The 22,135-nt window shown below is 46.0% G+C and overlaps 1 protein-coding gene across 1 annotated transcript; it reads left to right on the top strand.

Moving 5' to 3' along the window:
* The first annotated feature begins 4,768 nt into the window (after window positions 1-4,768).
* ATP5IF1 (ATP synthase inhibitory factor subunit 1) lies at window positions 4,769-6,566 on the top strand. The gene is made up of 3 exons (XM_039511151.1): window positions 4,769-4,996; window positions 5,145-5,257; window positions 6,276-6,566. The coding sequence occupies exons 1-3, from the start codon at window positions 4,907-4,909 to the stop codon at window positions 6,418-6,420; spliced, it is 348 nt and encodes a 115-aa protein (XP_039367085.1). The 5' UTR covers window positions 4,769-4,906; the 3' UTR covers window positions 6,421-6,566.
* Window positions 6,567-22,135: the final 15,569 nt, after the last annotated feature.

Genomic DNA, 22,135 nt, shown 5'->3' with positions numbered 1-22,135 from the left:
TGCTTCTGTAAAATGTTGCATTTAAACTTCATAGAGATGACCTTGGGAGCCCAGCCTCCCTCTTTGTTGTCAGCAGAACATCTGCGCAGAATTAGAAAGCGGCCAAGAAGAACTAAGGAGGACTTTCTCTGTGAGGTTATGATGCACTCAGCTGCCGAGAAACAGGAATTGAAGGAGTGGCAGGACAGCAAGAAGAGGGACCGAAAGGAGAACGCAGCACACCAGAGAGAAGCCACGGAGCGGCTCTTAAACATTATGGAGCACTAAGTGGACACGCTCCAGGCGATGCTAGCTCTTCAAACTGAGCAGCTCCGTGCCTGCCCTCCCCTGCAGCCACTGTCACAAAACTCTTTCCCGTGCGCCCCACACACACTGCCAACACACTGTTATCAACCTCCTGGCTCCACTCTCTACCTGCAGCATTCCACTCCTCCCTCCTCACAGTCCAGCACTGTGGACTCCCACTACCCATTGCACTCAACATCCATCCCCCTCTCTTCATTTTGGCCATGCTGAAGTATAGCACGCGGGGCATTGTACTCCAAAGAAGAAAGTTGGGTATGATCCCTGGACATACATAAATCTGTAGCCATCCCAGGACCCCTCCTCCTCTTGAGACCTTCCCATTCCCCATCCCCCTCCCTGCTTATGAATTTTTTTGTTTGACTCTCTCCTCCAGTTGTTGTCCTTTTTAATAAAATAATTGTGTTTGTTTGAAAGCAATCGTTATTCTATTAAGTGAAAGCAAAAAGAGCACTGCAAAGCAACATACAATCATATTAAGGCCCCTTCTTGCATCATGTGCACCAATCACCTCCTAGCATTACAAGCGCTGCAATCCCGAGCATAGCAACAAATATTAGTGTCTTTCAGCTTCAAATTGTTGCCGCAAGGCATCCCTGATTTTTATGGTCCCGTGCTGTGCCCCTCTAATAGTCCTGGTCTCTGGCTGTTCAAACTCAGCCTCTAGGCACCGAGCCTCTGCAGTCCAACCCTGAGTGAGGCTTTTACCCTTCCCGTTACAAATATTATGAAGCGTACAGCATGCGGCTATAAGCATAGGAATACTGTCATTGGCCATGTCCAGCTTCCCATACAGGCATCGCCAGTGGGCTTTTAAACGGCTAAATACACACTCAACAGTCATTCTGCATTTGCTCAGTTTGTTGTTGAACTGCTCCTTGCTGCTGTCAAGTTGTCCCGTGTATGGTTCTTACGCCATGGCATTAAGGGGTAGGTGCAGTTTCCCAGGATCACAATGGGCATTTCAACTTCCCCTGCAGTGATCTTCTGTTCCAGGAAGAGAGTCCTTGCTTGCAACTTCTCAAACAGGCCAATGTTCCGAAAGATGCGTGTATCATGCACCTTTCCAGACCAGCCTGCGTTAATGTCTGTGAAACCCCCACGGTGATCCACAAGCACCTGGAGAACCACTGAGAAATATCCCTTGCGATTAATGTACTCTGTGGCTAGATGGTTGGTGCCAGAATTGGAATGTGCATGCCATCTATCGCCCCTCCACAGTTAGGGAAACCCATTTGTGCAAAGCCATCCACAAGGTCACGCACATTGCCCAGAGTCATGGTCTTTCGGAGCAAGATGTGATTAATGGCCCTGCACATTTCCATCAACATGACTCCAACGTTCGACTTTCCCACTCTGAACTGGTTAGCAACCGATCGGTAGCAGCCTGGAGTAGCCAGCTTCCACAGCGCAATCGCCACATGCTTCTCCAATGACAGGGCACCTCTCATTCTTGTGTCCTTGTGCCGCAGGGCTGGGGTGAGCTCATCACACAGTCCCATGAATGTGGCTTTCCTCATGCGAAAGTTCTGCAGCCACTGCTTGTCATCCCAGACGTACATCACAACGTAATCCCACCACTAAGTGTTTGTTTTCCGAGCCCAAACGCAGAGTTCCACTGTGGTCAGCACCTCCATGAATGCCACAAGCAATCTTGTGTCATAGCTACTACGCATGGCGAGATCAATGTCACACTCCTCTTGCCTTTGTAGTTTAAGGAATAACTCCACTGCCACTCCTGACATGTCAGTCAGAGCAAGCAGCGTTCTGGTCAACAGTTTGGGATCCTTCCTGCAGCCTGAAAGAGGCAGGGCACGCAGTACATAGACTGTTGAAAGATGGCACCAAATGCGGACAGAAGCACAGGGATTGCTGGTGTTAGGCCTGAATAAGGATATTGCAGACAAAACAGGTATGCCAACCTGACTGAAGTCAGGCTAACAGAGGTTTCTGGGTAATCCCAGAGTGGAAAAATACTGCGAAGCAGCATTGTCTCACAAAACCCTGGGAAAGAGTGAGATAAGTGAGGGGCTGGTACCAGCTGTGTTGTGTTAGGAACAGTGTTTGAAGAACTGATAAGAAACACAAGCATCCCACAGTTCTGACTCTAACTCCCTGGTTTAGTGTTTGGTGTGTTTTTAACTCCCTTACATTCCTAACTTTTGGCGCTTGTTAAAATATTAACAATTTAATGCTGTAGAGACTAGGCATGCGTATATATTAAAAGGTGTCTAATTTGTAGTTGTTAGACAAAGGGGGGTGGATTCCTCAAGTGAATGATCTATGACGTAATAAAACTGTCTATATAGGCTAATACTAAGCTGTAAAGGGGGGGCTGGTTCTCTCTGGAGCCGAGCTGCTCTCTATTGATGCGTGCACTTGTCAATAAAGAGCTTTTGATCGGACCTTGCTGGTGTTGCCTGTCTCTCTGCGGTCAGACAACGAACTTCGCTGTCAGGGTTAGAGTCCCTGACACTGGGATGCAAAGCAATGCATCACAGGGCATTGGGACTGGACCCAGGATGCCCCACGACCCCCTCCGCCTTCCCAGAAGTCTTAGCGGCAAAAGAAAAAAGTGTGAGATAGTTGCCCAGAGTGCAACGCTCTGAATAGCACAAGTGTGAACACGCTATTGCACAGGCAGCTTTCAGTGTGAACATACAACAGCGGTTTTCCTTCTGCACTCTCTGAGCAGCGCTGCCCTCTGTAACTGCCGGTGCTGTAACCTTGCCAGTGTAGACGTGCCCTAAGTATTATCTAGCCTATTCACTATGCCCTGCACTTTGCTAAGTCACAATCCTGTGACTGTGGCCCTGCACACTTGTATAATAAAATCCTGCACTGTGCATTTTTCACCTCCAAAATGATTTCCCACTGACCAGTAGCAATACAAAGTTGCAAGCTTACAGAGTGAGATGGCCACTCACTTGTCCACTGTTAGTGCAGCTCTCTTTCTGATGTCCCTGCACTGAAAGAGCCAGGATGAGCTTGGTGTACAGATCCAGGAATGTGACCTGTTGCATCTGAAAGTGCAGCCACTGCTAGTTGTCCCAAGCCTGCATTACAATGCGATCTCACCAATCAGCAGGGCCGGCTCCAGGCACCAGCAGAGCAAGCAGGTGCCTGGGGCGGCCAATGGAAAGGTGCAGCACGTTTGGCTCTTCGATAGCAATTCGGCGGTGGGTCTCTCAGTCCCTCTCGGTTGGAAGGACCTTCCTCCAAATTCCTGACAAAGAATGAAGCAGCGGCGGTAGAGCTGCTGCCGAAGTGCTGCCGATCACATTTATTTTATTTTATTTTATTTTGCCACTTGGAGCGGCAAAAACGCTGGAGTCAGCCCTGCCAGTCAATACGTGTTTCCATGGCTCCACAAGCACCAACAGCCTTGAAACATAGGCGCTGACTTCCCCTCTTTGCCATGGGTGCTTGACCCCCCTCTCGGCCCCCAGCCCCACCCCCACTCCACCCCTTCCATGAGGCCCTTCCCCAGCCCCGCCTCTTCCCCACCATTCCCCCTTCTCTGAAGTCCACACCCCAACTCCCCCTCCCTGCCCCTATTCCAACTCCCTCCCCGGCCCTGCCTCTTCCTCATCTCCACCCGAGCACACCATGTTGCCGCTTCTCCCGTGTCCCCAAGCGTGCTGTTTGGCAGTGGCTGGGTGGGAAACGCTGGGAGGTAGGCGGAGGAGTGGGGATGCGGCACGCTCGCGCAGAGGGGAGGGCAGGGAGATGCTGCTGGTGGGTGCAGAACACCCACCAATTTTTCCCTGTGGGTGCTCCAGAGCTGGAGCACCCTCAGAGTCAGCGCCTATGCCTTGAACTGGCTTTTGCTATATCCCACAGTAGCAATCTCTCCTCCACAAACTAATCATGTCCCACCACTGCTGCAATTTTTCTTAGAGCTCTGTAAATACGGGAGCATCATTCAGTCTATATTTGCACCACTCATGACAACAGTGCACATTATTTGGGCCCCATGCTCTGTTAGAGATGGTGGACAGTGAGAAACCAGCTCGGGGGATTTGGCAGGCGTGCAAATCATGAGCCACGGCTAATGCCACAGGATGCAAAAGGTTGTATGAGGAAAACTTGAGCAGCTGCTCCCAGTCACTCCTGCAGGACACCTCTCTGCCCCCCCCGCATTGCCAAAGACAGCGAGTGCGCGACACCGGACCGCGGCCTGCCCGAGGCATGGACACACACCGCTCAGGCAAGCCCAGCGGCGCGATACTGACCGCGGCTGGGACACGTCGACTCACGTGCCTCGGCCGTTTGCACGTAGCCATGGCCCCGCCCTAGGACCCCCAGCGGTGCCAGCGGCAGGGCTGCAGGCCGGGGGCTCTAGGCCGCACAGCCCCCAACCTCCCAGCCTGCGCGCGCACCCCGCGCCCTTCCAGGGTCCGCGCCTGTTGGCTCCGCCCCGCCCCGCAGGACACTGACTAGGACGTCACCCGGCGGAGCCGGCCCCTTCCGTCGCGGGCCGTTGTGCGACTCTCCCTGCGCGCGCCGCTGGTTGGCCGGGCCGGCCCCTCCCCCTGCGCGCGCCGCTGTAAGGCTGGGCCGCGGCGCCTCCCCCTTAGTCCGCTCCAAGGGCAGGCGGGTAATGGCGGCGGCGGTGCGCGGAGGCCTGCGCGCGGCCTTGGTGATGCAGCAGCGGGGATGGAGCTCGAGCTCGGGCTCGGGATCCGACCAGGTACCGCTGGGCCCGGGGGCTCCCCTCGGAGGCTGTGTCCCTGCAGCTGAGGGGGGTGCCGGAGGGGACACAGCGCCGGGGGAGGGAGGCAGGCAGGGGGGAGGGCCGGGGGTTTCCCTCATGTCTGTGTCTCTCCCTCTCTCTGCAGCTGGGCGAGCTGGGGAGCGGGGCTGGGAAGGGCGGCGGCGGCGGCGGCTCGATCCGTGAGGCCGGAGGGGCCTTTGGGAAGAGGCAGGCGGCCCTCGAGGAGCGATACTTCAGGTGAGTCTTTCCGCCCGGACGCCTGGGTTCTGTTCCTAGCTCTGCTGCCGCCTACCCACGTGTTCCTTGGTTAACTAAACCAGGGATAAGCGTGGCTGCCCCCGCCCCTGGGTCCTGCCCCGCTACTGTCTGTGTAACCTTGGGACACCCTGATTCCCTGGCTGGGGACATTAGCAGAGCAGCTGAACCTTCGGGGAGGCTGCCCGTGTAACGAGGTCATAGGCTTGCTGCTCTTAGGCTCTATCTTCTGGGTCTGGCTTCTGTACCTTCAGCTGCTAGGCTTTTCAAGCCAGTTGCAGTCATTCCCCATGTAGTGATAGTCCTGTCAACTCAACAGCTGATTAGCTGTGAGAATCCTCTCTAGCTAAATGCTGCATTTGCTCAGGTATTGGCAATCTATTAAAGAATAAGAGAAGAGTCTAGTTGCAACCATGAGATGGGGGGCAGGCAATATCCCAGCTGAGACATCAAATCCTCCTAGATGTTAACAAAAATCAATAACTGAGATTACCTTCTGTTAGATCTGTCTAGTAGTATCCAAGCACCTTATGTAGTGACCTGCATGTGTTGCAGACCCTACCCTCTCACCCATTACAACCTGATTTCTCTTTGTAAAATTCAACTAAGACCTGGTAAACTCTAGCCTCTTCTTTTTGAGCCACTGCTGCTAGATAGGGTCAGGTTTGGTAAATGTTAACAGCGGAGCAGTTCTGATTGTTATCCTGGGAGGGTGCCATACCTGCTTGATAGGGATTGTCAGTGTAGCTGAGCGCCCTAGCCTTCATGTCCAGTGGTGTCAATCAATCTATAGAGACTTGTGTTTCTATCTAGATGGAAACACTGTCTGCAGTTGTCCTGAAATGAAAGTGGTCCAATTAGCTATTTAAGCTTTGAAACCATTCTGTGCCTAGGAAGTACTTGGGGGGCGGGGTTTGACTTTGGCTTCCTTTAAGTAGGCTGTCCATCTCAAACTCTCAAATAACTTGGTTTGTCTGAATTGGTGATGTGCACTGTGCAGGGACAAGGAGAGGGAACAGCTGGCCTCTTTGAGGGAACATCATGAAGAAGAAATCGATCATCACAAGAAAGAAATACAGCGGCTGCAGAAAGAAATCGAACGCCATAAGAACAAGATCAAGAAACTTAAAGATGATGATGATTAAGCTGCTGTTGGTTGGTTTTTTTCATGTACAGTCTGAGTCTCATTGTAATCATTGCATTGAAGACTGTATGCTTTAGCCAACATAATCTAAATTTTCTCTGTTAGAGGACATACTACAAAAGTCAAATAAAAATCAGTCTCCTGTTCTGTTTTAGTGATGGTCTTATTTTAATAACATTTTTCTTTTTCAACTAAACTCTTGTTGGAGTTTCATATAGGAGCTCTTCATTCTAGAGTTTAAATGTTTTTTACACTTTTCTGTAGATGTGATCTAAATAAATCAAACTTAAGGTAACTAGAGCATCAGCTGAACCCCCACATGAGGTTATGGGCTGGAGAGTTATCAGCTAAATAATAATCATTTGGGAACTGGTCCTGCTTTGAGCAGGGGGTTGGACTAGATGCCCTCCTGAGGTCCCTTCCAATCCTGATATTCTATGAAAACCTAATACCAATGTTACTCAGTGTTGTACCTCCTTTTGTTGACCAATTTAAACTTGTTTCACTGCCTCAAACAAGCCTGCACCCTACTTTAAGGGAGATGTAACAGATAGGTGAAATAAAGTTGGGGTTGTAAGGAGTTTTTAATCAATGTGCAATTTATTATACACATTGTTAAAAAAACAACCCACCCCACGTACAGTTGAGTATTACTGGTTATGGAAAGTTAACCTGTTCGATCACATGTTGTGCTAATTTCCTTAGGTTAAATCTTTTGAATAAGGGAATGTTCTAACAATCAATTACTGGTTCTCAGTTTTTCAGCCTTTCTGAGTGAGTGTGTAAGTCCCCTTTCAAAGGGTGGGTTATGTTGGGCTTGACGTTTTACTGTTAGTGGTTCTATTTTGATGGTCAACAGACTTTTCTCCACATCTCAAATACCAGCCAACAACCTACTCAGCTAGTATGTAGCTTTCTGCAAGTAGGATGTGATGGGTTTGGTCACAGAGACCCCCTTGGGACTGTCACCTGATAGGCTCAGAGATAATCTCAGCACTTTTTTTGCCAGTTTGGGACTTAAGAACCCTGTCTTGTTTTGCAACAGACTGGCATGTCTGGCAACACAGATCCAGGGTCTGAACCATGCTCCCAAAACTGCAGACTTAACTCCTGTCTCCAGCACCCAGACACCCAGTTCCCAATAGGATCCAAACCCCAAATAAATCCATTTCACTCTGTATAAAGTTTATACAGGGTAAACTCAAATTGTCTGCCCTCTATCACTGAGAGAGGCACAGCTGTTTGCTCCCCCAGCTATTAATCACTTAATGTGGGTTAATTAATAAAAACAAGGCTTTGGAGCAGTGGAGCTGCAGGTTTTTGCCCAGAGCTAAAACACAGAAAATCTTGACTGCTCCAGCTTTTTTTTTCCCTTCATTTTCAATCCAAAGTGAATGATATTTAGCAAGAAAGTCCTAAAGGTGCCAAAAAGATTCAGATTGTATAAAAATTGACATCAACATTTACTTTACCACTTTACATAATCTGTCACAGTTATTCTCACTTTGGCCGAAATCAAGATTTAATGTACAGATTCAAAATTGTTTGGCAATATTCTTTATTAAAGAATCAGATAATTATCAGACATCCGGGAACACTGTAGACTGCTCCCACCCTTGTGCCAAGGTTAAGCGAATATGTAATCACATGGATTAGTATGTGTTGATACTTCTTTTGTAAGGGTTGATCAACGAGACGTGCTGCGATTATGGAAAAGTGTAACGCAAGACACAACATTTAATATATCACAAACCGGTATATTGCAAAAAAAAGTTTTTGTTTATTACAATATTAAGATACTGCAAGAGAGATTAACCACTTAAGCTTATTTCTCACACAGGCTCCAGTTACCGGTACATTTGTACATGCTTCCGTATCGTTCCGTATCCGTAAGTTCTGGTGGACTTATTTTATGTCATTTGTTCAATGGTCTTTTGGTATTGTTTGTAATTTAAAATTTACTGAAAAAGTCACGTGTAGCAGGCATATAAATATACAGTAAACATTTTTTGGCATAAATTAGGAGTGATTTTTGTGATATATCCAGAGTGATTGGAAAATGTCCAACACACCTTTGAGCGTGAATCCTTAGGTCATTTTAAGAAAAAACATTTCTGTGAACACATCCTAAAATTCTTCCTAAGGGAGCTACAGTCCCTTTAAGGAGGTGATAAGTTAATTTCTGCTATCTCAAACGCTTTAATATAACGTAATGAAATTGTCTATTTTAGTGTTAGTATGTGCTACCATATTACATTATCCAAAATTATTTAAACCATAGGTGTCCCGAACTGGCGGTTGGTCATTTTTATTTCATATTTCAAGGAAGGCTTGTCATCGTCTGCCCCTGGCTATGAGCAGTAATATTATTTTCCATAATAAGCTGTTAATTTTTGGTTATTATTGTGTTTAAAATTTATGGTTCCAAAGTTGAAAAGTAATAAGTAAAATTGCTTGTATCATTCTAAGCAGATTAAAAATTTTAAACAGGTTTCTCAGAAAGGGTTAATTATACAAAATAAACTAAGAGTACCATTTTAATGCATGTTTTAGCATGAAATCATATTCCAGGGTTGTATCTGTTAAAAAGTCAAAGACTTAAAAAATATTAAATAAAATTGGCCCAGTCCCTCCAGTTGACGACACCTGTGGTTGAAATAATTTTTTTTGGAATGATGTTGTATGATAGAACATTGGAAAGAAACGTTATCAGGAAAACGGATTCAAATTGCAAGCACAGTCCTTTTAGTAAAGAGCAAGTTTTCAGAAATATGTTTTTATGTGCTCTATACAAGATAGAATCTGTTATGTGCTCTATATCTTGTATAGAGCACATAAAAACATATTTCTGAAAACTTGCTCTTTACTAAAAGGACTGTGCTTGCAATTTGAATCTGCTTTCCCCTTAACGTTTATTTCCAACCTTGTAATGTGTAGCCTCCTTACTTCCCAACAATTAATGTTTGTAGAACAGCGATAGCACGTGCTAATGCTACAGCACATACCAAATTTAATTGATATCTATATTAAAGCATTTTTGAGATATTAATTAAAATCTTGGAAAATATTTTGAATATTTTTACTGCAACGTTTCATAAGAAACTAACTTGCAATTTATAAAAAATTTATATTATGTATATTAAAATATACTTTAATAATTTGTGTAAAAAGAAAATGCGATCATTTTTGTCCAGCAGCAAAGAGTCCTGTGGCACCTTATAGACTAACAGACGTATTGGAGCATGAGCTTTCGTGGGTGAATGACAAAGTGGGTGTTCACCCACGAAAGCTCATGCTCCAATACGTCTGTTAGTCTATAAGGTGCCACAGGACTCTTAGTCTGGATCTGTAAAAGCAGCAAATGCAGCTGCTACTCTGATTTTTATTTATTTATTTATTTTTTTTTGTCCAGAAAATCCAAAATAAATTCAGAGTACCTTAAGTGGTTAAGATATCACAAGCAGGTACATTTAAAAAAAAAAGTTATGCTTTTGTACATTTCTTATTATGATCTTCAAAAAGCAACATTTGGATGCAGTAGCAGGACAAGAAGATTTGGCCTTGGCTTCAACAAAAAAATTAAATCTGTGCCCTATTATTGATCTCAACGACGTCTTTACTTTTGAATTTGAAAAACCCAAATTTGGGCTTTGGGGAAAATCAAATAAGAAATTGGCAATGTGCAAGGTGGGAAAGGAAGTGAATGGCAAGCTCAAACCATGTAGCTTCAAGACAAGTGAAGCAAGTGCCGTGAAAAGTTTCAACTTTTGGCGGCATGTAAAATGTAACCATCCTGAAAACTATGCAGCTCTGGTTACAAAAAAGGACCAAGAAGATGAGGCAAAACAGAAAGCTGACGCAGAGCTTCATCTGAAAAGAAACCCAAAATTGAGGAAACCAACTTGACTCATATTTGAAGTCCTCAAAGGTTACAGTCACTATGGATGCGAATATTTTCCGTGAAGGGCTGATGGAAATTGTTTGCTTGAGTTCAACACTGCTCACTACTTTCAGGCTAAAGAACAAAGGATTCCAAAAAATTGCAGGTGAAATGGGTCAGTAGCTTGGCATTATGACAGGGCACGATGCGGTTCGTCATTTAGTTGTCAGCTCAGCTGAGTCTGGTCACGAAGAACTCAAGAAAGCTTTGGAGCAAAAATTGTGCTACCTGAAAATGGATGCGGCAACCCGTGGAAACAGAAATTTCCTTGCAATCAATGCTCATTACTACAAAGAAGGAAAAGATAAAGTGGTGGTAAAAACCTTGGACATAATCAACACTGAAGGGCATCACAATTCTTCATACGTGAAGAGTCAAGTAAAAGCTATTTTAGAAAAAATTGGGATCAGTGAAATGCAAGTGCTGAGCATCTGCGTTAACAATGCAGCAAACACGACGTGTGCCGTCAAAAATTTCAGCAAGGACAATGAAACCATTTCTGCCTCTGAGAACAGGGATGTGGACAGAACTTAAGCTATTTTGCTTGATGAAGGAACTAAAGGAATGGATGAAATCGAACTCACCGTGGATGCTGCTGCGCAATGGGTTAATGACCCTAGCCTCATACTTCCAACATGGCTTCATGAGAACGACTCAGAAGCTCAACTGATGAGGTGTAGTATTAACACTCTTCGGTTGGCAATCTGGGATGGACTGAACAAAACATGCGATGAAATTTCTAGCACAAATTTGACAAGTGGTTGTCAAACTACGAACCCCAAGTATTTGAAGTGTTCTGCTTGATCTACATGGGGTAACTCAATCATTGGATACTGTGACTTCCTGCGGTTCAACATTTGCGATGATGAAGCTAAGTGGTCAGCTTCTTGTTTTTCAGTCTTACTGTGAACAAGTGGCGGCTGCTGCTGGAACAAGAGAACTCAAGTTAACAAAAGCAGAATGGGACGAAGTGAAGAACCTGTGAGACCTCTTGGCAAAGCCAAACCAAACAGCCGTGAATCTTCAAGCTGTCGATGTAACCCCAGGAGTTTTAATGAAGGAATGGGTGAAAACTGTCAAAATTATTGCAAGAAAATGGTGGACAAATCGCAGAAGGAATTCTATCCTCCATGCAGAAGCACAAAGAGAAGCTTTTTGACAATATTTATTTCCTTGCTGGAGTTTATGTTGAGCCCCCACTATCGAATTCTTCTTACCTCAAGGAAAATACCAAAGGCAAAGGAAGGGTTCCTTGATATTGCTTGACTCAAAACAATCTATTGCTACATTTGAACTCAGCGAAAGAGGTTGAAGAAAACGAAACACAACAAAAGGAGTCCTCAACAATCGAATTTGCGGTTTCGGAAAGTTCACATCCTTCAGAAATAGCAGCCTGTTCTCAAACTTGTGTCTCCACTGTGAACTTGTTTGAGCGTCCATCCCTGAGAGGTCTTTAACCATCACAGGGAAATGGAGATAATTCAAGCATCAATTCTTCAGAAGATGACTTCGAAAAGAAATTGGATGAACAAAGACACCGGCAAGTTTCTGCGATTCATAATTGTAATGAAGCATTATTCGAGAGAAACTTTCGGGAAGATTGTGAGGTGATGGAGTCTGTTGGTAGGCTAAAAGTTGTCTGTTTTTTGAGGCCATTCACAGCTACCCACACCGCATTCAGGCTGCCTGTAGAATTGCTTTGAGCATGCCAACAACTCAAGCTAGTGTAGAGCAACTGTTTTTGGCTTTAATGTATCAGAATCATAGAATCTCAGGGTTGGAAGGGACCTCAGGAGGTCATCTAGTCCAACCCCCTGCTCAAAGCAGGACCAAACCCAACTAAATCATCCCAGCCAGGGCTTTGTCAAGCCTGACCTTAAAAACCTCTAAGGAAGGAGATTCCACCACCTCCCTAGGTAACCCATTCCAGTTCTTCACCACCCTACTAGTGAGAGAGTTTTTCCTAATATCCAACCTAAACCTCCCCCTCTGCAACTTGAGACCATTACTCCTTGTTCTGTCATCTTCTACCGTGGAGAACAGTCTAGATCCATCCTCTTTGGAACCCCCTTTCAGGTAGTTGAAAGCAGCTATCAAATCCCCCCTCATTCTTCTCTTCTGCAGGCTAAACAATCCCAGTTCCCTCAGCCTCTCCTCATAAGTCGTGTTCCAGCCCCCTAATCATTTTTGTTGCCCTCCGCTGGACTCTCTCGAATTTATCCACATCCTTCTTGTCCAGTTTTGGGCCCCACACTACACAGTACTCCAGATGAGGTCTCACCAGTGCCGAATAGAGGGGAATGATCACATCCCTCGATCTGCTGGAAATGCCCCTACTTATACAACCCAAAATGCCATTAGCCTTCTTGGCAACAAGGGCACACTGTTGACTCATATTCAGCTTTTGTCCACCGTAACCCCCAGGTCCTTTTCTGTAGAACTGCTGCCCAGCCATTCGGTCCCTAGTCTGTAGCAGTGCATGGGATTCTTCCGTCCTAAGTGCAGGACTCTGCACTTGTCCTTGTTGAACCTCATCATATTTCTTTTGGCCCAATCCTCTAATTTGTCTAGATCCCTCTGAATCCTATCCCTCCCTCCAGCGTATCAACCACTCCTCCCAGTTTAGTGTCATCTGCAAACTTGCTAAGGTTGCAGTCCGCAGCATCCTCCAGATCGTTAATGAAGATATTGAATAAAACCGGCCCCAGCACCGACCCTTGGGGCACCCCACTTGATACCGGCTGCCAACTAGACATGGAACCATTGATCACTACCCGTTGAGCTCGACCATCTAGCCAGTTTTCTATTCACCTTACCGTCCATTCATCCAGCCCATACTTCTTTAAAAAGACCAATCCCCAAATGGCCCCCTCAAGGATTGAACTCACAACCCTGGGTTTAGCAGGCCAATGCTCAAACCACTGAGCTATCCAGCTGAACCAATTATAAATTGTAAATTATAAATGATTTGCAGCAGGCTATGAAAGATGACTTGCTGCAATATTTTTTTACAGAATGAATTATGAATTATTCTAGTTTGTATCATTGATATTTAAATTGTTTTAAGTCAGAATATAAATGTTTTTTCAAAATTACAGTATGCACTTTTTAATTTAGTTAAAAATTAATTTGTCAGGGAGCGGAGCTGGAGCAGTCGCTATTGGTGCCAGAGCAGAGATGGAGCAGAGCAATTCAAAAAAATTGATTGCTCCAAATCCCTGAATTAAAGAAGTGATTTTTATTAAGTATAAAACGTAGGGTTTAAGTGGTTTCAAGTAACAGAACAAGGTAAGTTACTTAGCCTTGCGTCTATTGATTTATTTTACTAACTTAGCACCCTTGGATGCATTAGATCCTTAGCGTATTGAGGGAGTTGGCTGATGTGATTGCAGAGCCATTGGCCATTATCTTTGAAAATTCGTGGTAATCGGGGGAGGTCTTGAGTGATTTGGGCACTATATTTGCCTTTTTCCATATTTTTAAAAAAAGGAAGAAAGAGAATCCAGGGAACTACATACTGGTCAGCCTGATTTCAGTCCCCCCAGCAAAATCATGGAGCAGGTACTCAAGGAATCCATTTTGAAGCACTTGGAGGAGAGGAAGGTGATCAGGAATAGTCAACATGGATTCACCAAGGGCAATTCATGCCTGACCAACCTGATTGCCTTCTATGATGAGTTAACTGGCTCTGTGGCTATGGGGAAAGCAGTGGATGTGAGATCTTGACTTTAGCAAAGCTTTTGATAGTCTCCCACAGTATTCTTGCCAGCAAGTTAAAGTATGGATTGGATGAATGGAGTATAACATGGATAGAAACCTGGTTAGATTGTCAGGTTCAGCAGGTCTGATAAATGGCTTGATGTCTAGTTGGCAGCCGGTATCAAGCAGAGTGCCCCGGGGGTCGATCCTGGTGCCAGTTTTGTTCAACATCTTTATTAATGATCTGGATGATGGGATTAATTGCACCCTCAGGAAGTTTGCAGATGACATGAAGCTGTGGGGAGAGGTAGATACTCTGGAGGGTAGGGATAGAGTCCAGAGTGACCTAGACAAATTGGAGGATTGGGCCAAAAGAAATGTGATGAGGCTCAACAAGGAGAAGTGCAGAGTCCTGCACTTAAGAAGGAAGAATCCCATGCGCTGCTACAGGCTGGGGACTGACTGACTGTCTGTCTGAGCAGCAGTTCTGTAGAAAAGGACCTGGAGATTACCATGGACGGGAAGCTGTATAGGAGTCAGCAGTGTGCCCTTGTTGCCAAGAAGACCAACAGCATATTGGGCTGTATTAGGAGCATTGCCAGCAGATCGAGGTTAGTGATTATTCCCTTTATGCAACACTGGTGAGGCCACACCTGGAGTATTGTGTCCAGTTTGGTTGTCCCACTACAGGGATGTGGACAAATTGGAGATTGCCCTCCACTGGACTATGAAAATGATTAGGGGGCTGGGGCACATGACTTACGAGGAGAGGCTGAGGGAACTGGGGTTATTTAGTCTGCAGAAGAGTGAGGGGGGATTTGATAACAGCCTTAGACTACCTGAAGGGGGGTTCCAAAGAATCATAGAATCTCAGGGTTGGAAGGGACCTCAGGAGCTAGAAGATGGAGCTAGGTTGTTCTCAGAGGTGGCAGATGACAGAATGAGGAGCAATGGTCTCAAGCTGCAGTGGGGGAGGTCTAGGTTGGATATTAGGAAAAACTATTTCATGAGGAGGGTGGTGAAGCACTGGAATGGGTTACCTAGGGAGGTGGTGGAATCTCCATGCTTAGAGATTTTTAAGGTCAGGCTTGACAAAGCCCTGGCTGGGATGATTTAGTTAGTGTTGGTCCTGCTTTGAGCAGGGGGTTGGACTAGATGACTTCCTGAGGTCTCTTCCAACCCTAATAGTCTAAGATTCCTTCACCCATACCTGCCAGCTGTGAGAAAGGGTAAGTAGGGGCTGAGTCCTTGCAAATGAGGAAAACCTTAGCTCTCAGAAACACAGGCAGATGACAGCTTTTATTGCAAAAGTTGTTACTGCATCAACAGCAGCACAATGTGACGTTCACAGCCCTGAGAATGAGGCAACATTACTAATCCATGGTGTTTTATGGAGTTGATTTCATTGGGGATACTGATTTCAAGGCATCTAAGGTACTTTAATTAGAGACTACATATGTATATATCATCCTCATACAGCTGAGGTAGCTTTGCAGGCGGTATATGGTAAGGCAGCATGAACAGAAAATGTATTTGTTTTGAAATTGATGTCCATACAATATGATATGCCTCCGAAAGGGCTGCTGGACAAAGCTTTGCCTCTTCACCTGCATGCAACAGACTGGTATGTATGCCTGAAAATCTTACCCGGGAGAAGCAGCAAAGAGTCCTGTGGCACCTTATAGACTAACAGACGTTTTGGAGCATGAGCTTTTGTGGGTGAATACCCACTTCGTCGGATGCATGTAGTGGAAATTTCCAGTGGCAGGTATATATATGCAAGCAAGAAGCATGCTGGAGATAACGAGGTTAGTTCAATCAGGGAGGATGAGGCCCTGTTCTAGCAGTTGAGGTGTGAAAACCAAGGGAGGAGAAACTGGTTCTGTAGTTGGCAAGCCATTCACAGTCTTTGTTTAATCCTGAGCCAATGGTGTCAAATTTGCAGATGAACTGAAGCTCAGCAGTTTCTCTTTGAAGTCTGGTCCTGAAGTTTTTTTGCTGCAGGATGGCCACCTTAAGATCTGCTATTGAGTGGCCAGGGAAGTTGAAGTGCTCTCCTACAGGTTTTTGTATATTGTCATTCCTAATATCTGATTTGTGTCCATTTATCCTTTTCCATAGAGACTGTCCAGTTTGTGCCTGTATGCCTGATGGCAGCCTGGGCTCAGCCCCGGGGCGGGAGGGTGAAGCAGCAAAGGATACCGAGCTGCTTGGTCCGCCTCATGGTGGTGGAGAGTTACAGTTCCCCACAGAGACCCCCGTACCCTCTCCCTCACGCAGAATGCACCGTGCAGGTGCATTTGGCTCTGTGAATACAGCCCCTACCTAAGGAGACTGCAGAGCGCACTGGGTGTGCGGGAGCCAACCCGCTCTTACCTGCTGTCAGTGGGTGAAGCTGCTGCTTGGGCAGGCTGGCTCCCCAGCCCGCCTCTTCTGCCTGTGGCCTTGCCCATACTCCACCCCTGCTCTGCCCCAGGCCCCACTCCCACTCCGCCCAGGCCCCATCCTCTCCCAACATCTCCCTCCTCTCTTCCCTCCTGCACCCTGCTCACCCCTTCCAGCCAAATCCCTGAACCCAAATGAAACAAATGACATTTAAATAAAACACTCTTGTGCAATTTCTTTTTAAAGAAAATAGATCATGTTTTCCACTGCATGTGAGATGGTGAAGATTGGACATGCAGAAGGTACCTAATTAAAAGCACTAAATTTGAGAATAAAAAATGTCAGTCACAGGTTTTTTGACATGCCCTGAAGTTTGTCAGAGATTTAGTTGCAAAAACTTTGTAGTAAGGGTAAGTTAGCTGTCTTGCTGAATACAAAATTAAATATTATGAAATACATGATGCAACTCTTCTCTGATTTACATTTTCTTAATCCGTATTTCTAAGCTGATTTTATATTTTAAATGTACGCTTACGCCTTCATAAGGTAATCATTCCAGATTACTACATATTTAACTCACTGAAACAAAGACATTTTAAATTAATCAGTCACAGAGGTTTAGTGCATTCATAACAATTTTCATTCCTTTTAGAAAAAGGGAACACTAATTTACTTTGATCTCCATAACAACAGACATGTTTATGAAATTTCACCAACTTTAAAAAATATGTTTCCAAAGATGTTAGGCTTAACAAAGGATTTTATATCTTACTAGGTACTGATTTTGCTGGAGGGTTCTCTTAAGACTAGTTCATCAGATAGAAGTGTTAGGTAAAAAGCAAGTCCTTACTCACCTCTCCAGCACCCGAGTTCGTGCGGAGTTGGTATGGGGCTCACAATCTGTCAGAGACCAGACACCAATTCGTTGATCAACGGGCTCACACTATCCTTAGCTTAAAAGGCTTCGGAGTAAGTGTGGCAAGTTTATTAGGGGTGAGCATCAATATTTATACACAGAAGTAAACAAAGTGATTAACAGATCATAATGGTCATGCATAATCAATCAAGATTCTACAGGATAAAACAGGTTAAAATGTAAATTTAAAAAGACAAAAGGGGAGATGGCTACTTAAGGGGAGGGGGGGTGTCATGAGTAGTTCGCAGGTCAGAGCTTCGATTAAAAGTTTCAGACAGAGACATCAAGTCTGGGTTAAGTTTAAGCTCATCAAAAGTTCAGACTCAACAGAAGTAAAGAAAGGGAAACTCTTTGTCTAGCTATCTGGAAGGAAAGGGGTGTTGTCCCTTTAAGAACTCTCTTCAATGGGGGGTGGGGAATGGGAGAAAGAGAGGGACAGAAAGGACAGGAAGACTTTGGAAGCAAGTTTTTTTTTTACTATAGTAATTAACATTAAAATGTGCATTTTAGATAAGGGTGGTCTTTTGAAGGATTTATTTAAAAAACTATATGTCTGAAGATCCAAGCATTTAAGGCTAAAGATGATTATGCATCGAAAAATCTATGCAAGGATTTTTAGAGATGTGATTTTGTAATCTTCACCCACTCACTAATGAAATATTTTTAAAACACATTTTAAACTAAAGTCCTGTAGACTAACATTTTCTGAGTAAATATGACAGTAATGCACAACTGGTTTTGTCAGTAAATTCAGAAACTGACAATATATACCTGGGGGTTGGCAAATGCCTGTTAAATGGCTTCATTACCCCTTGAATGGCTCTAACAGTTTCAGTGTTGTGCTAATAGGTCTGGCACGTAGGAGGCTTTTTCACTTTTAAGTTACTAGATCCCCTCTGGAGTAAGAGTCACCAGGCTGCAGCAGCTAGGTATGGGAGCCTGCAGGAAGGGTCAGAACACGGATAGGAAGAGGTGGAAAGGTGGACACTAAGACCCAGGGGTGCCCCAATTTTTCAGGTGCCCTAGGCATACTAGGCTAGGTATCCCTAAGGACGGCCCTGTGGTTTATATAGATCTCCCTTGCTGCAGATTAAGCCCTTTATTTCTTGTCCTTCCTTCTATGCACATGGAGACCAAAATTGATCACTGTCCTCTTCATAACAGCCATTAACATATTAGAAGACTGTTATCAGGTCCCCCATCACTCTTCTTTTCTCAAGACTAAACATGCCCAATTTTTTAACCTTTCCTCACAGGTCAAGTTTTCTAAACCTTGTCATTTCTGTTGCTCTCCTCTGGACTCTCTCCAATTTGTCCACATCTTTCCTAAGGAGTGGAGCCCAGAGTTGGACACAGCACTCCAGTGTCGATGCAGGGAGGGAGGTAGGGGCTGTGTGCGGGCAAGGGGGTAGCTCGGGGTACAGGGAGCGGGGTAGCTAGGGGCCATGTGCCGGGAGGGCTCCCTTTTAGTCCCTGTTCCCCAAGGGCTCAGCCAGCCATGGAGCCAGGTCCCCCAACCCAGTGGCTCTTACTGGCTGCCTGAACAAAGGGGACTGGGAGCTGAGGAGCAGCTTCAATCCTCTGCAGCAGCAGGAGACAAGAGAATGCCATGGCTGCTTGCTCCATGGCACCAGCCAGAGCAGCAGCTGTCCCGCACTGCCTGGCTCTGGCTTCCCACCTCCAACATGGCAGGGGGTGGGGAGAGAAGGAGGTGGAGGGGTGTGTGTGGAGCTGCCTCGGGACTTCCCTGCTCTTGCAGTGTAGTTTCTGGGGAGGGGCAACATGGGCGCAGGGCTTCTGCCCCATGGGGAACACTGGGGCTCGGGCGTTCATCCCCGCTGCTCCCAGCGTCAGGCCTGCAGGGGTGCCTGAGATCGGGGCTTCAGCCCCGCGGGAGCTGCTGGGGCTGGGGCTCTGGGTTATAGCCGCAGCCCCCCCCCCAAAAGGGTTTGCGGACCCCCTGTTGAGAACCACTGCATTAGATCATGCTATGCGTTAGACTACTTCCACCCTGGCAGGTTAGAGCCCATTCCAACTAGGCTTATGCATCTTCTGTGGCTTCCCTGAGAAGCATACTGTGACAGTCTGGATCAGTTTGTGAATTCCACTTTGTTTTATGAACACCACTTATAATTATAACCTTTACTGTGGATTAGAGCATCCACTTTGTAGCAGAGGTTTGACACCTAGTGGAGAGACTTTAAATGAGAAGCTATGACAAACCAATGCAGGCCCATCAGCCCTGAATCATAGAATCTCAGGGTTGGAAGGGACCTCAGGAGGTCATCTAGTCCAACCCCCTGCTCAAAGCAGGACCAAACCCAACTAAATCATCCCAGCCAGGGCTTGTCAAGCCTGACCTTAAAAACCTCTAAGGAAGGAGATTCCACCACCTCCCTAGGTAACCCATTCCAGTTCTTCACCACCCTACTAGTGAAAAAGTTTTTCCTAATGTCCAACCTAAACCTCCCCCTCTGCAACTTGAGACCATTACTCCTTGTTCTGTCATCTTCTACCACGGAGAACAGTCTAGATCCATCCTCTTTGGAACCCCCTTTCAGGTAGTTGAAAGCAGCTATCAAATCCCCCCTCATTCTTCTCTTCTGCAGGCTAAACAATCCCAGTTCCCTCAGCCTCTCCTCATAAGTCATGTGCTCCAGCCCCCCAATCATTTTTGTTGCCCTCCGCTGGACTCTTTCCAATTTATCCACATCCTTCTTGTAGTGTGGGGCCTAAAACTGGACACAGTACTCCAAATGAGGTCTCACCAGTGCCGAATAGAGGGGAATGATCACATCCCTCGATCTGCTGGAAATGCCCCTACTTATACAACCCAAAATGCCATTAGCCTTCTTGGCAACAAGGGCACACTGTTGACTCATATTCAGCTTTTCGTCCACCGTAACCCCTAGGTCATTTTCTGCAGAACTGCTGCCCAGCCATTCGGTCCCTAGTCTGTAGCAGTGCATGGGATTCTTCCGTCCTAAGTGCAGGACTCTGCACTTGTCCTTGTTGAACCTCATCATATTTCTTTTGGCCCAATCCTCTAATTTGTCTAGGTCCCTCTGTATCCTATCCCTACCCTCCAGTGTATCTACCACTCCTCCCAGTTTAGTGTCATCTGCAAACTTGCTAAGGGTGCAGTCCACACCATCCTCCAGATCGTTAATGAAGATATTGAACAAAACCGGCCCCAGCACCGACCCTTGGGGCACTCCACTTGATACCGGCTGCCAACTAGACATGGAACCATTGATCACTACCCGTTGAGCCCGACCATCTGGCCAGTTTTCTATCCACCTTACTGTCCATTCATCCAGCCCATACTTCTTTAACTTGCTGGCAAGAATACTGTGGGAGACTGTATCAAAAGCTTTGCTAAAGTCCAGAAATAGCACATCCACTGCTTTCCCCTCATCCACAGAGCCGGTTATCTCATCATAGAAGGCAATTAGGTTAGTTAGGCATGACTTGCCCTTGGTGAATCCATGCTGACTGTTCCTGATCACTTTCCCCTCCTTTAAGTGGTTCAGAATTGATTCCTTGAGGACCTGTTCCATGATTTTTCCAGGGACTGAGGTGAGACTGACTGGCCTGTAGTTCCCTGGATCTTCCTTCTTCCCTTTTTTAAAGATGGGCACTACATTAGCTTTTTTCCAGTCATCCGGGACCTCCCCCGATCACCATGATTTTTCAAAGATAATGGCCAATGGCTCTGCAATCTCATCGGCCAACTCCTTTAGCACCCTCGGATGCAGTGCATCCGGCCCATGGACTTGTGCTCATCCAGCTTTTCTAAATAGTCCCGAACTACTTCTTTCTCCACAGAGAGCTGATCACCTCCTCCCCATACCGTGCTGCAGAGTGCAGCTGTCTGGGAGCTGACCTTGTCTGTGAAGACAGGGGCAAAAAAAGCATTGAGTACACTAGCTATCTCCACACCCTTTGTCACTAGGTTCCTTCCCTCATTCAGCAAGGGGCCCACACTTTCCTTGACTTTCTTCTTGTTGCTAACATACCTGAAGAAACCCTTCTTGTTACTCCTAACATCTCCGGCTAGCTGCAACTCCAAGTGTGATTTGGCCTTCCTAATTTCACTCCTGCATGCCTGAGCAATACTTCTATACTCCTCCCTGGTTATTTGTCCAATCTTCCACTTCTTGTAAGCTGTTTTTTTGTGTTTAAGATGAACAAGGATTTCACTGTTAAGCCAAGCTGGTCGCCTGCCATATTTACTTTTCTTCCTACACATCGGGATGGTTTGTTCCTGTAACCTCAATAAGGATTCTTTAAAATACAGCCAGCTTTCCTCGACTCCTTTCCCCGTCATGTTATTCTCCCAGGGGACCTTGCCCATCAGTTCCCTGAGGGAGTCGAAGTCTGCTTTTTCTGAAGTCCAGGGTCTCTGTTCTACTGCTTTCCTTTCTTCCTTGTGTCAGGATCCTGAACTTGACTATCTCATGGTCACTGCCTCCCAGGTTCCCATCCACTATTGCTTCCTCTACTATTTCTTCCCTGTTTGTGAGCAGCAGGTCAAGAAGAGCTTTTCCCCTAGTTGGTTCCTCCAGCACTTGCACCAGGAAATTGTCCCCTACACTTTCCAGAAACTTCCTGGATTGTCTGTGCACTGCTGTATTGCTCTCCCAGCAGATAGCGGGGTGATTAAAGTCACCCATGAGAACCAGGGCCTGTGATCTAGCAACTTCTGTTAGTTGCTGGAAGAAAGCCTCGTCCACCTCATCCCCCTGGTCTGGTGGTCTGTAGCAAACTCCCACC

The sequence above is a fragment of the Mauremys reevesii genome, linkage group 23 (genome assembly GCF_016161935.1).
Source record: "Mauremys reevesii isolate NIE-2019 linkage group 23, ASM1616193v1, whole genome shotgun sequence".
In the NCBI taxonomy this organism is placed as follows: domain Eukaryota; kingdom Metazoa; phylum Chordata; order Testudines; family Geoemydidae; genus Mauremys; species Mauremys reevesii.
The sequence above is the reverse complement of the archived record's forward strand: the minus strand, read 5'-3'. Positions and strand labels throughout refer to the sequence as shown.